The following is a 14,408-nucleotide window of genomic DNA, read 5'->3' on the forward strand; positions in this document are numbered from 1 at the left end:
AGCAAACCCCGCCAGAGATGCAGAAATGTCCTAAAGGTTTCATATGACTGATTGTAAAATAATAGTTCACAGGCAGAGCTGCTTTGACTTCATTTGGCTTTGGTTTAGGTCCAACAAAACCTTTCTTATGCTTGAACTCATTCATAACAATTTTGCAGTTATGTCATATGGAAGTTTATTTTTGCTTCAATGTTTCCTTAGCATATTCCCACTAATAAAAACCTGCTAGCCTAAAATTATGGTAGTTCAGGTGTATTGCTATACAGAAATACAAACATTAAAGAAATAATAAATTAAGTCAACATTCACGTCTGACACAATACCATTCTACAGGCAGTAGCCTACTACCATCACAACACTCAACCACTTTAATACTGTTTCCCATACATTCCCTGTCATGGTTATTCGACTGATTGCACCTGTTTCCTTTCTGTTCTTTGTGTGCCCCCCTCTGGTGTTAAGCCTTGTGCCCTCCGTCCCACTCTTGGAGTGGAACTATGCAATTCTCCTACTCTTAGACTGGGATCAGAGTTCAATATCCCATCTTTGCCAACCACTTATTATTGTGCAAGTCTGACTCCACACCTGTTTTCTTCATTTTGGAACATGTGACCAGTGAGATACATTAATGAACAGCCTTCTTAAAACAAGTAGGTTTATCAGCAAATAGAACCACACGAGAGAAAATAATTTTAAAACAACAAACATCACACATGCATATTAGACTCATCTAATCTTATGCTTTGATATAAGCTAAGTTATTTGTCTTCCCTGTTGAGTTACAGGAACAGAACATATCCAATTTACATAATTGTAGCAAGCCCAGGAGCTATTGAGATCCAGAGAATGTTTCCCCCTTTAGAAGAAACTTCCTTTTCTCAAAGCCCCATCTCCCTCTGAATGCATGACCCCATTTACCTAATATGTTAATGGCTTTTGTTTCTAGGGTGTAGGTTAGAAGTCTTCCTTTTGTCTCAATCTTTTTCTTTTGTGGTCAGTCAGCCAAGCCATTCAAGTGAAAAGGTCCATCTGGTTGCGCCATTGTTTGGCAGCTAGCTCTGTTGAGGCTTCATGACTTGTAATCACAGGTCTTGTGACTGTAGTAGAGTATTTTGAAGTTGTCTGGTCCCCCAGTGTTCCGACTTTGTCATAGAAATCCCATACCTCAGACACCTTTGGGGTACAGAACAATAATCATTATGAAACTCCACGACATTTGTCACCTTCCCACTTTCATACCACCACTTTCAGGGCACATGCTAAGGCACTAAAATCACACACACAAATCTAATTACAGCCTTCTAGCACTATATTTTTAATTTAATGATTTTTAAATTCCAGTCTTACCCACTCTGTCTTGTGGATGGTATGTGGAGATGGTAAGTTCCATAGAAATCAGTGGACTATTCTGATTTATTGAAATACTAGTTGGTTTTAAATTTGAGCATTGCAGTGTGTTTTGGTTCTGTTTTTTTGATGTGCACAAAAAAAACACCACAACACCTTAGACTGATCATGTAAGCTGCTTGCAAACTGGTGCATTCTGGGTATTTGGAAATATTTCTGCCTCTCTACTTCCACTTATAGAGACAAAGCATAGAAACTGTCATTTCATATTGTATCAAAATCTTTTCTGTGCCTTTAGATTATTGTCAGTAGGTTATCTACTTGGCATTTTAGTCTAAGGACAAAAGCAGGCTGTGTGCACCTAAAATGATCAAACATTTTAAGGAACAGAAATTGAATGTTAGAATCTTAATAAGATACAAAAATAATACTATAATGATAGAAGGCTTGTTTTCAAATGTTTATAATTCAGCAAGAAATCTCAAATGCCTTTATTGTGGATTTATATAAAAATGCAAAATGAAAGTTTGTTTTAAGAATATAGGAATTGCCATAATAGAACATGCCAAAGACCAAACAGCTCCAATAGTGGGCAATGCCGGGTGCCTTAAAAAAAATTATGTGGTTTTAAAAGGATGTTTTATCTAGCAGACAAATGTATAACAAGATCCAGCAACGTCAAACTGGAAGTAAAATGCAAATATTTAACAGTTGTCATCATTATTATCTCCTTTATTGAAAGCCAAGGTTGGATAGGGCTGACGTCTATACGTTTCTTGGCGTAGGCAAATACATGGACTGCCGGACACCTCAAGTGTAAAATTTTCATTAGTGAGGGCAGTTAATCTTTGTAACTGTTAATCAAATGGAGTAAATTCTCCATCACCTGGAGTCTTTTAATTAAGTAATGTACACTAGCTGCTAACTAGGTAGAACTATTAGGCAATAATTTAACCAAAAGAGAAGAGAAAGTCGGGGGAGAAGAGTGAAAACCTATAGTCTGTATTAGACTAATGTATGATACTAATTGAATGCCCCAGAAATGCCACATCATAGAGGGGGAAATTGCAGTGCTTTTATTTTGTAGAGTCTAGTTTTTTTATTTCTTTATGCTACAATTTGTTTTTCTCTTATAGAGCTACACAAAAAATGAAATCTTTCCATAGATATTGTATATACGTTTACACTGCAGTGAAGTCCAGGGTTGGAACTCGTCAAGCCTAACCGCTCGTCCTTCTGTCTCTGTTCACATTGTGCTAACCCAGGGCTCAGACCCAGAGCCCCAGCACCCTATGGAGGATGGAGGGCCCAAGCCTAAGTCAAGCTGACACCCAGGTTTCAAATGCTTTTCCTTTGCAGTGTGGATGCAGCCCCACTGGACTTATCCTCTGGGAGTCTGTCAAAAGTATCCCCCAATCCTGTGGGCCAACTTACTTTGTCTTCTGGACAGTCAAATTTGGTTGACAGTCAAGTTTTCCCACATTACGCTGTGAACAAAAGGTTAGAATGGTGACATTTTGGGAGGGCACTAGGAAGTCTGGAATATGGGTGGTTGGACTCAGGCTCTCTTAATGCAGTGTAGATGCTGGAGCCCCAGGAGTCTGTAAGAGTCCGTCCTACCTGGGGTTACAAATGAATGTAAACACTCAAACCCTAGGTTAGCAAACCCAGGGTCTGCTAACTCAAGCTCTACTAACCCTGGGCTTACATTGCAGTGTAGATATACCATCCATTACTACTGTTACATTTTATTTCCTTTTCTTTTTCTTCTTCTTTTTTCTGATGCACTCTTTATATCAGAAGCCTTAGTCACTGAATTGAAATATTAGTCTCTGTTACAGTATTTTCCTTTGTTCATGATAATGTTGGATGATAAGATGACTGGGGGACGGGGGAATCATGAGGTTAACAGAAAATAAGAATCTAGATAGTGGGTCTAATAACCAAGGTAAAACTTGCAGTGTTTTGTATAAAGAGTTCATTCCAGTGGTCCCTGGAATAGTTTATACCATAGCTAGCCAAAATAGGCCTTTTGAGGTGGAATATTCTTTTTTTAATACCATTAAAACCCACAATATTTAAAAAAAAAGAATTAGAATGAAAGTGAATTATTCAAATGCACTGAAATTTGCTGTATAGTACACACATATGAACCTATTCTCTCTCTCTCTCTCTCTCTCTCTCTCTCTCTCTCTCTTTTTTTTTCTTGCAGGCACTATCCTAGTGGACAGTATGCTAATAAAAGGGACAGCAGGAGGGACTGACCCCACTATTGAACTATCACTGAAGGACAACATCGATTACTGGGTGATTCTGGATCCTATCAGCCAGAGGCTGTACCTAAACAGTACTGGACGACATCTGGACAGAGATGTTAGTTTGTTTATTTTCCAGACTCCCCCCACCCCCTAAATCTTCGACCAGGAAGCAAGCATTTAATAGTTAGAAATGGAAAGTTTTCTAAGGGTGACTAGAAAAAAAATAGGTAAAGTAGTAACTGGATTCAGGAAACATTCTGACTCGCTGTTTTATAGACACACCATGGGTATTCCTTCATGTTGTTGGACAGAAGACATCTCTGCACCTATTTTAAATTAATGGTATTTCATGACATAATCAATACATTCAACAGCATGGGAAGTTCACATTTACAAGTTGTACCTACGTAGTTATATACATTCAGTAACAAGTTAATAGTGCCATGTATTGTTGCACACTCCCTTATTAATGTTTTTGTTTGTTTTTAATGTTCAAGATTTATCATAAACATAATAATTTCAAGGAGATGAAAAATTCATCTAGTTCTCTTTCTAGAAGATATAGAAAGGATGCCTGGGCAAGTTAGCTTGGTTCCTGATGTTAACTTGTCACCTGCTACAGATACCTGTCAAGGTACATGCCTAAAAGTTTGTACAACAAACTAGTCGAGACTGCAGTAAAGTAGAGATGTGTGAGCTGGTGAAAATAAAGTAATAACTGACCTAAACTCAACTTTAAAAAAAAAAGTAGGTAGATTTTTTTTTTTACTCCCCTCTACATTTTTATTTTTGTTTTCACATAACTTTGCTTTTTGATTCTGGATGGAAGCAGAAGTGTTGAAATACCTCCTCATGAGAGTCCTCTCCTGGAGCACTTGTCCAGCCAGAAGCGAGGAGTAAAAAAAAAAAAAAAATTGTGAGAATCTAGACTTGTGAGACTTAGAGCCCAATTATGTAGACATAAGAGGACCTCAGAGGATTCAAATAAGCATGTTGTGTTCTTACTCAGAACACCAGTTTATACCTTGTGTTGTTTCTTTTGTTTAGTCCTCACAAATCTTAAAGGAGCATTATCATATCAAATCTGGGTTCTATAAAAACAAACCTTTGCAAAATCTAAGGGCAACAGGAATGTTTTCATTGATGTATATTTCATTCAGTAGAAATACTCCTAAAAACAAATCAGTATCCTTCCTACATGTTTGCTCACCAGTCATTGTAGCAGTGTGTTAATACAAGGAACCTGAATGTAAAATCAACTCAAAACTGACTATAGACAGAAGTGAAAGGGCCTGATCTGAAACCTGCTAAAGTCCATAGGAATCTTTCTGTTGTCTGCAGTGGGCATAGATTAGGTCCCAAATGACCAGTTTATTTTCATTGTGTATAGTGAAATAAATGCATTAAGTAAACAAAGAGTAATAATGAAATGAAATTAGTTTTATTTAAATTATCCCTGATTTAATTTACATATATATATTTGCCTAATTGAATGCAATTTTCCTTATTTCGTATTTTTTTTTCATTTGCAAAGTGTACCCATCACATTCTCTAAATATCTGTAATAATTAGCAAAGTCACGTAGAGAAACGCACAGCAGAATGGGCACAGGAAACTCTACCAACTTCCCAACAAAGAAACTCAATCCCCTCTTAAATAATCTCTTTGGACAAAGACATGTGTAGATAGGGCTTGGAGCATCCCCTGTGCTTCATCTGAGCTCCGGTTTTGGACAGAATATTAGGAGAGAAACTGTAGTAGAACCTGACATCCTAGGACCCAGCATAGACATGCAGAACTATTCTTCCAAACTCACTACACTAAGTGAGTTTTTAGCTCTAACTAGGGCCAGGGAGAAACCGTAGGAATAAGACAAACTCAGAAGCACACTTAAATTTTATTTTTTGTTTCTGTTTAAGTGAACAATAACTACCTATGCCGGAAAGTGGGTGAATTTGGACACTAAGAACAGCACACAAACATTAAATTAAAGGAGGGTAGAGTCTCTTAAATAGCCAAGATCTAAACCTCATAGGCTTTTATAGATCAAAACCAACCACTATAATTTTTCTTCGCTGTGTCCCTTTTAAAACACATTGTTCAATGCAGACTTATATATTTGAACTTTGTCATCTGGTGCAATGACTTGATTTTATAAAAAAACAGATTTATTTTAAAAATCTAATTGTTTTTAGTCTCTTCTCTCTTCCTTCTGGTTATTTTAAAATTTCACATTCTGCAAGAAAGTACTTTTTTTGAGCCAGGTCCTCTGCTTCGTTGAAATCAAAGTTGCTGTGCCAGTTTACACCAGCTTAAGATCTCTGTTCATGTGGATATTGAAAACTGAGAAAGATGCCTTGATTCAACCTTTATACGTAGTATAGCTCTGTTGGCGCTATATTGAGATTTAGACTGTTTATTTATAACCGTTCTGCTTCCAGATTGTGCTAATGTAACTGTGTTTACAGAATTATTAAAGTTGTGTTCTGAAAAGGACTGCTTCACTGTCAGGGATACACAGTAGCTGAAGTGGAGGTGACTATATTTAGACTATTCTAGACCGATAACATGCCTTTCAAAATGTAATGTGAATACCTGTACCTTCCATATGCCATACACTATCTAGTGAGAGAACTTGCTGACCTGATTGCTGTTCTGTATTGGTTAACAGTGGCTTGATTGCAGCTGAAAGTGGTTTATAGTGCTATGAATTTATGTTAATGCTCCACCATGGCAACATTCTCAAGAAAGAGAAAAAAATAGGTCACTACATGGGAAATGGATGTACATTTATTTTAGGCTTTTTATGCATTATTGTATTGGTAATATTTCCAGCATATTCTACGGTTATGATTTTGGTGCCATCCATTGCTTGTTTTACAGTTAATTATATAATATTAGTAATGGACAAATACAAAAGGGTGAGTGTGGAATGAAATTCTGCATGTTTGCCTCACAAATTTCTTTGACTGTGAACAGAAATATTTTGAGAATACATGTGGCCTCAGTCAAAAAATAAAAAAAAATGTAAAAATCCCAGTGGAAAAACGTAGGTAAGGGTCCCCTCATGTCTTCAAGATCCTTGCCTCCCTCAAAAGCCCTGCTACACAGCTCCTCTTCAGAAACAGGAATACCTGTGGGATCTGTGGAATTCTGAAGAGACTCTGGCTGCATTTATTTAATGTAAAAATACTTATGTTTATTTCATGAGCTCATTAGATTTTCTTAAACATTCAAAACTGGAGTCATGCAAACCCTTCATATCAAAGCCTGAAACCATACAAAATCTAGAAAAACATTAGATCTTTGGCAATGTTCCATTTGAAAACTGTATGAAACTTGATAGTTTGATGGAGTTTTAACTTTCAATTTTTGGGGTTTATTTGAACTTGAAAATCAAATTAGTATAGGAGACTTGGGTATCCAGCAGAAATTGAAGTCCCACTGTACTCGAAAAGTACAGTTTTATTCTTGCAGTAAATTAATGTAATCCTCCTGAAGTCCCTTCCGATTTTTCCATCTCCCATCTGTCCCTTCCATGTCAATTTACTACTCTTTGTGATCCAGATGAAATCAGTTGTTAGATTTTCACCTGGCCTGAACCTGGAAACACCCATTCTCCTTTTCTCTCCTTTGTTTTACCTGTCTCTTTGACCAACACACAAATGAATATTCAGTGAAACTTACTCTGAGATCAAACATTATGGAAACTTATACTGTGTATCTTGCATATTACCACAACTGAGATATTAATTTTTCAGGTCCTTAGACAGCACATCTACTAAGTGAGCCAAAAGAGATCCTTCCCACTTGCCAGACACACAGGAACTGTGCTAAACCTCCCTAAACTGACAACCACTCCATATCTTAAACTTTCTTTAAACCTCACAAGCTCTCAAGCACATAGTAAGTTTTGGGGTACCTCTCATCTGATGGAGCCCTCGCACATGTCGGTTTGTAACATAAGAGCAATAACTGGTGTGTTTTTAATTTATTTTTTTTAAACAAATGAAGCTTTAAAAAGTTTGGGTTTAGCTTGTTTCCAAGGTTGTTTGTTTGTTTTACTATTTTGAGGGAGGAGGAGCCAATCTTATTCGATTCAACTGATTGAATTTGTGAGTACGAACAGTGTACTTTTTCTGAACAGTCCAAGCCACTGGTTCTCAACCTATTTACCATCGTAGGCCGCATGGGCAACTCTCTGTGTTATGTGGGCCTCATCCACACATATATACTGCCTGTATGGCTCTGAGGATATCACTGTGTGCTTATTGGGCCACTTATTTGTTTTTAAAGTTCAATTTTTGTTTGCAGATGCACCAACAACAAACTGAGTGCTTGTGTAAAATGGGGGTGGGGGAAGAATGCACTAAATATCAATACCCACGTAAACAGACTCACCCGGAGTCTATAGGTATAATCCTAAAATCATCTGCAACCTTAAGCAAAATATATGGGCCTTATCTAATATGCAAAAGATAAATATACCTTGGCTCAGTGAGAGCAATGGGGACAGCAAATTTCAGAGTCAAGAGTCATGCAAACACCTCGGGAATGGAGGTTGTTTGTAACTCTGAACAAAACTTTGTGGTTGTTCTTTCAAAAGTTTACAACTGAACATTGACTTAATACAGCTTTGAAACTTTATCATGCAGAAGAAAATGCTGCTTTTAACTGTCTTAATTTAAATGAAACAAGTCCAGGAACAGTTTCCTTACCTTGTCAAATATTTTTTTTAAATCCCTCTCTTTATTTTTTTAGTAGTTTACATTTAACACAGTGCTGTACTGTATTTGATGCGGGGGTTGGAGGGGGCTGTCTTTTTTATATATATATATGCTGCCTGATCGTTTACTTCCAGTTCCAATTGAGGTGTGTGGTTGACCAGTCAGTTCATAACTCTGAGGTTCTACTCTATCTAGAAACTGTCAATTAGAGGTCCTCACTTGGGCACAGCTGCTGTCACAGAAAATAATACAGAATGAAAAAAAAGCTGTCTCTTGAGTATCCTGAGAACTAGCCACATGGGAATGGTAGGAATACAGAGATGAGATTTAACAGAAAGACATCACCCCTTGTTTACTTAAGGCCCATATTTTCATTATTTTTCATTTCACAAAGAGAAGAGTCATAGTTTCACGAATCCTTTTTATGGAATTAGATTTTTTGGGATTTTTTTGAGTATATGAATAAATATGTTGACATTGTAACACAGCTTTAGTAACCATTTAATTTTATCAAGTAAATTATGCATTTCTTAAAGACCGTCCCTGAATATGCTTGCCATATAAGAAACAGCTGTACCTTGAGCTCTGAATGACTTGTAAAAATATAATGTAAAAATTGGTTATATTGCTGAATAGATCCAGTATGCCCATACTTTGTTGTTAAATTGTGGGTATTTAATATAGAAGAAAAACAAATGCTTGTGTTTTGTATATGTTAGCATTGGTAACTAATGAAACATTTGGTAAAATGGATCATTATTGTACTTACTTCAATGAACCTATTTAAGGAAATACATTAAATTAAATTAGCCTGACTGACTTACAGATTTAGTTCTAACACACAATCCCTGTTTTTTTCAAGCACATTCATAAACATTTTTCAGTCCCTAAACTCTCACTAATCTACTAAGCATGCTTGCTGCTGACATATTTACGACCTTCCTATACAATAGAATGTAATCCATTTGAATGTAAGATTACAATGTATGTTATATTAGCCACAGGAAGTTCTTATCTAGAGCAGTTATCCATTACGTCTAGAATGTATTGCTGGCTAAATTCTGTCAGTGCTCCTTACAGCTGTAGAAGGAACTGGACTCTGGCATGCCTACCCTTACAGGTGACCTGGCTGTTTTTAAATTATGAATACTTGGCAACTGTAAGTGATGTGTTAGTGCACTTGATGCTGTTTCCAAGAACTGTGTGACCTTTCAATTCAAACACTACTACTCAAAATGGGATTAGAAATTGTAATGGAAAGACATATATTTCATCAGTCTCTTTTGCAATATTTTGAATATTCATACAAAGATATGTCATTTTATTGTCCTCTGAATGTGTCAATTGATAATAAATTTTTAAAAATCACTATCTTTACTTTGAAATATGCAGCAACATGCTAGTAGAACTGACAAGCTGCAAGAGAAGCTATATGAGAGGCATGTGTTAGTTCTACCTAACTTTTTTTTTTAAACATGTTGCAAAAATAGGTCTAGGTTGTTCTGTTTAGGGCACTGTCCCGAGAAACTTTCTAATCCAGAAATGTAAAATAACAGTAAATAGAATGATATAGAAAACATAGTTGTCTATAGTAAACATAGGCAATATTGACTGTAGTGAGGAAGTTCGGTCTATGCCTCACCTTTCTGTGTATTATAAATATGTGTTTTCTCATTTACAGCCACCAATGTCGATTCAATCCATTGTTGTTCAAGTCCAGTGCATTAACAAAAAAGTTGGCACCGTTATCTACCACGAAGTACGGATTGTGGTGAGGGACAGGAATGATAACTCCCCTCGTTTTCAGAAGCAGCGGTACTATGTGGCAGTAAATGAGGTCAGCTTCACTTTATCTTTTTTTTCCTTTTCTCCATTTCCTTGGTGTAGATTACAGTTGGAAAATGCTTCTTCCCATCCTCTTTCTTGTTTTCATATTAAAAAAACCCTTCAATTGTAAGAATCCTTTTTGTTTCTAGATAATATTTTTTTCTAGAAGATGTGGCATGGTTATTATATTGGAGTTTTTAATATGTAAGCTGTTAATCTGCAAATACAGCAGAAAGTTTGGCACAGTTCTCATCGGAGTGCTTGTATAGTTTTAGCTTGTAAGCATTAGAGAGCCATTTGCTGAAGAAACCAGGTCCTTACACTGGATCACAATGAATAAAAGCATCAGTTTAAGTGCAATAAAAATAATTGAATATATAAATATATCAACAGAATTGAACGGTGTCATAAGATAATGCTTTCCTATTACTACATAAATGCAGGGGCACAACTAAGGAACTTGTGGAAAACGAATGCCAAGTCAGGAGTCATTTTTTTAAAGAAAGAAACAATAATCCTTTGACAAAGTTGTATTCCAGTGTAAATGTTTAATTTACTTCTATTCTGTACATTAAGTGGCCTCACAAATGGAATTATTTTGACTTATCTTGTTTATGTGTCAGGGAATGATTGGAACTGCAAACTAACTCAGTAAACAAGAGATCTGAGATTTTGGGAACTGAGGGATGGATTTTGCTATATTTGTGAAAACTAAGTTATTCTGTTTACTTTCTCTCCTCTGCCTGTCTCACTTTACTTGATTCCTTTTTATTTTTATATATTAACATTATATTGGATAACAATGGTAGCCAGCACAGAGAGTAAGAGTTCCTGGCAACTCAGCTTGGTGGGTGTGACAATCAAGGTCCAGACACCCCAATGGGAGAGCAGAAGGTTTCAACGCCAAAAACAAGCAGTTAAAACAACTGATTGCATACTATGTGATTGTGCTATAAAACCATATTGAGTATGGCTTTTTGTGAAAGCTTGTAATAGTCTGAACTCGATGGTCTTTAATAGTCTGAACTCTGAACTCTGTAATAGTCTGAACTCGAGATATGTACAGACCATGGTTAAGAAATATATATATATATATATATTTATATAGAATATAAATATTATATATATATATATGTAGAAAATGGCAACTGTGGTGCAACTTTAGCATTACCTCACAGTAGGCTGGTGGAGTGATCAGGCAGAGAGGGGCTACCTCCCACACCATTTGTTTACACAAAATTGACTTCAAGTACCCATCCATTGTACAACTCAGGGAAAAACTGGGGTGGGTGACATTAAAGTCAATGGGAAGACACTGAGACATCTTGACTACTGACCCCAGATAATTTCCCCCATTCTGAATAAACCATGAGTTGTCATGCCAGAAGTGGGTGAGGGGAAAAAAGCCATTTAATAAATAAACTTGAATCTGAGGTGTTCATCCAAAACTTCTGCTAAGCCCAATAAAAGTGTATATGCAGATAACAGGTGTGGTTTTGTGCTGGGCCTTTCAGTACACAGGAGGGAAGTAAAAGTAGCTTTATACCTCTCCTGTATTCTGGGCTGCTCCAGTGGTTAGGGTGGTTCAGCATTACAGCAATTGTGAGGCCCTGCTATTACAGCAAGAGCTATGGGGACTGGGAAGGTGGTATCATAAGGCCAGGCAGACCAGCCAGCCCTCCTCTACTCCTGCCCTAGAGGAATTTCCTTGTAGCCCTTTCCCACTGCTACAGTCCCTGTATGTCACTAATGTACCAGAAAGGGGTTGTGGTTGAAATGAGAATCTAGCCCAAAATGTATATTTTCCAGACACTTGGGTATTTTAATTAAAAGAAACTGAATATTTATAAGTCTAAACTCAAGTCTGAGAACCCACGTGCAAAAGAAAACATGCTGAGTGTGACAGTACAAGGCACAAGTGGTTTCTTAGACTTCTGACCAGAAAGTTCTTTGAGACTATCTTCTTCATGCAAGTGAGTAAAATGTAGGGGTAGAAGTTTACTACTACTTCGACTGCTTACACATGTCCATTCCAGTGTAGGTATGATTGTGCCCCTTCTGTGTCGTCTTGCTGCTCGCAGTTGGCAGGGCCCTTTATACCAGTGTTATGAGCATGCGACAACAGAGGGTGCCGGACCTGACTCAACGGATACTGCTAAGAGAAAAAAAAATTTGGCAGCTGTGCTCAGGGTGCGTGCACACCTACATTGGAATGGACATGTGCAATACAGCTCGAAGATCAATACTACAGAAAGGTTAGTAGCAGTTTTTTGTTTTGTTTGTTTTTGCTTCAAGAAAAAAGGAGGATTAAGTATGTGTGATCAAGAGACAAATAAGATAAATGTAGTATGATAGGCAGCACTGGTAGCATTAAGATTACCTAAAACTTCTATTATAAGACTCTGTTTTCAGTTACAACTTTAATCATTTGGGCTGAAATTTCCCATGCCAGCTCTCTGCCTCAGGCTACCTTCTTTGGTCATTGTTGCTGAAACATTCTTTCTCCTATGCTATCAATGCCCCCTTATAATAACCTTACATCCGCAAGCACGGAGGGAGCAGGAGGAAGCACCCTTACATGGATACAAAGGGATGGGTAAGAGAAAAATTGGTATACTGAGAGTGATGGGAGGGGGGCACTAAGAACCCGGGGGACAGATAGGTAAAAACTGAGGGGGAAGGGACATGGCCAGAAGCTGGTGGAAGGGGGGGAAATAGGAGCAACATGGGATGTGGCAGGAGCCAAAGGATGAGTACAGCAATAGAAGCATGTGGAGGACAGTGAAGGGTCTCTGACTAGAGAACATTCCCATGCAGAACCTGCAACTGAACCCTGGATTCTTGAGTGTCACCATTCTTCTACTGTAAGCAAATATTTGTGAAACCTACTGGCAAAGTACGTTTTTCCATATAGAAGATAGCAACCTACTACTACTACTTGTTACTGTAATAGCTCAAGTGAATACGTGAATTCTGTTTGCTCTGATTCTAGAGGTTCTAACCTACTAATGACCTTTGTGGAGGGCAGTATAGTTCCACATTGTAGAACATTTGTGGGGTTTCAGTTTCCTTTTTGTAAAACTTAAGAAATTACATTAAAAGCCACCTCACTTTTAAAAGAACATTAGGAATGCAAAGTAAAACACTCCAAAATTAGGAGGAGTCATACTTATGTTTGCTGTACAATCTTAGTTCAGTCGCTTTGTTTTCATGTATTGTTGCCATCTTTAATTACATCAATAAAACTAACCAGTGTGGATTAAATAACTAACTGGTGTAGATGATTTTGGAGAATGCCAAGTTTTATGTCCTAAAACTAAGTATTTTTGAAATTCTAATTACACAAAAGGACTTAGCCACACTGTGAATAATCTAAACATATTACATATCAGTTGCTTTCAACTGTGAAACTGTTAGAGTAATTTCCTTCTACCTTTGCACAAGAAGTGGGGGGGGATGAAAACTCTTATGGCTGGACTATAACCTTGAAATGGTTCTGGGTGATGGGTATCTGGCTGGTGAATCTTGCCCATATGCTCAGGGTTTAGCTGATCGCCATATTTGGGGTCGGGAAGGAATTTTCCTCCAGGGCAGATTGGAAGAGGCCCTGGAGGTTTTTCGCCTTCCTCTGTAGCATGGGGCACGGGTCACTTGCTGGAGGATTCTCTGCTCCTTGAAGTCTTTAAACCACGATTTGAGGACTTCAATAGCTCAGACATAGATGAGAGGTTTTTCGCAGGAATGGGTGGTTGAGATTCTGTGGCCTGTGTTGTGCAGGAGGTTGGACTAGATGAACATAATGGTCCCTTCTGACCTTAGTATCTATGAATCTATGGTGTTTTCCCTGGCAAAATTAAAGGGAATCAAAACAGGATTTAGAACAGGACCCTGGTAGCAAACATAAGAATAAGCATTGTTAGCTTGTGCAAGTAAGGAGCAGACTCTAAGACTTACACTTTAATGCATTATTCTTAGAAATCAAAATTTTACATGAGTATTCATCTCTGCATCCCCGCTGGCAAATACAGGGGGTTTTGGATGCCTGGAATAGCATTTTTGCTGAGGCAGCTTCTCAAACCCTAAAAAGTGTGCCAGAAACTTCTGGGGAACAGCACATTTCATCTGCGCAGTACATTTACTCTTTTAAGTATTTGTACAAAGTGGAAAGTTTGACTAGAATTATCTGTCCGCACACACCAAATAGCTTTCCTTTTTGTGAATGCATTTGGAGGTCACAAAATACTGTTTG

The 14,408-nt window shown here is 37.5% G+C and overlaps 1 protein-coding gene across 11 annotated transcripts in view; it reads left to right on the plus strand.

Annotated features, from left to right (window-relative positions):
- The window catches only part of PCDH15 (protocadherin related 15), a 1,355,521-nt gene that overhangs the window by 856,281 nt on the left and 484,832 nt on the right, over positions 1-14,408 (plus strand). For all 11 annotated transcript variants that reach the window (XM_073353680.1, XM_073353679.1, XM_073353682.1 and 8 more), the window contains 2 exons: positions 3,560-3,720; positions 10,014-10,169. In XM_073353680.1, coding sequence (XP_073209781.1) covers positions 3,560-3,720; positions 10,014-10,169 — 317 coding nt within the window. The remainder of the gene's footprint in view (positions 1-3,559; positions 3,721-10,013; positions 10,170-14,408) is intronic.

Source organism: Lepidochelys kempii, chromosome 7, assembly GCF_965140265.1.
Source record: "Lepidochelys kempii isolate rLepKem1 chromosome 7, rLepKem1.hap2, whole genome shotgun sequence".
NCBI classification, from domain to species: Eukaryota; Metazoa; Chordata; order Testudines; family Cheloniidae; genus Lepidochelys; species Lepidochelys kempii.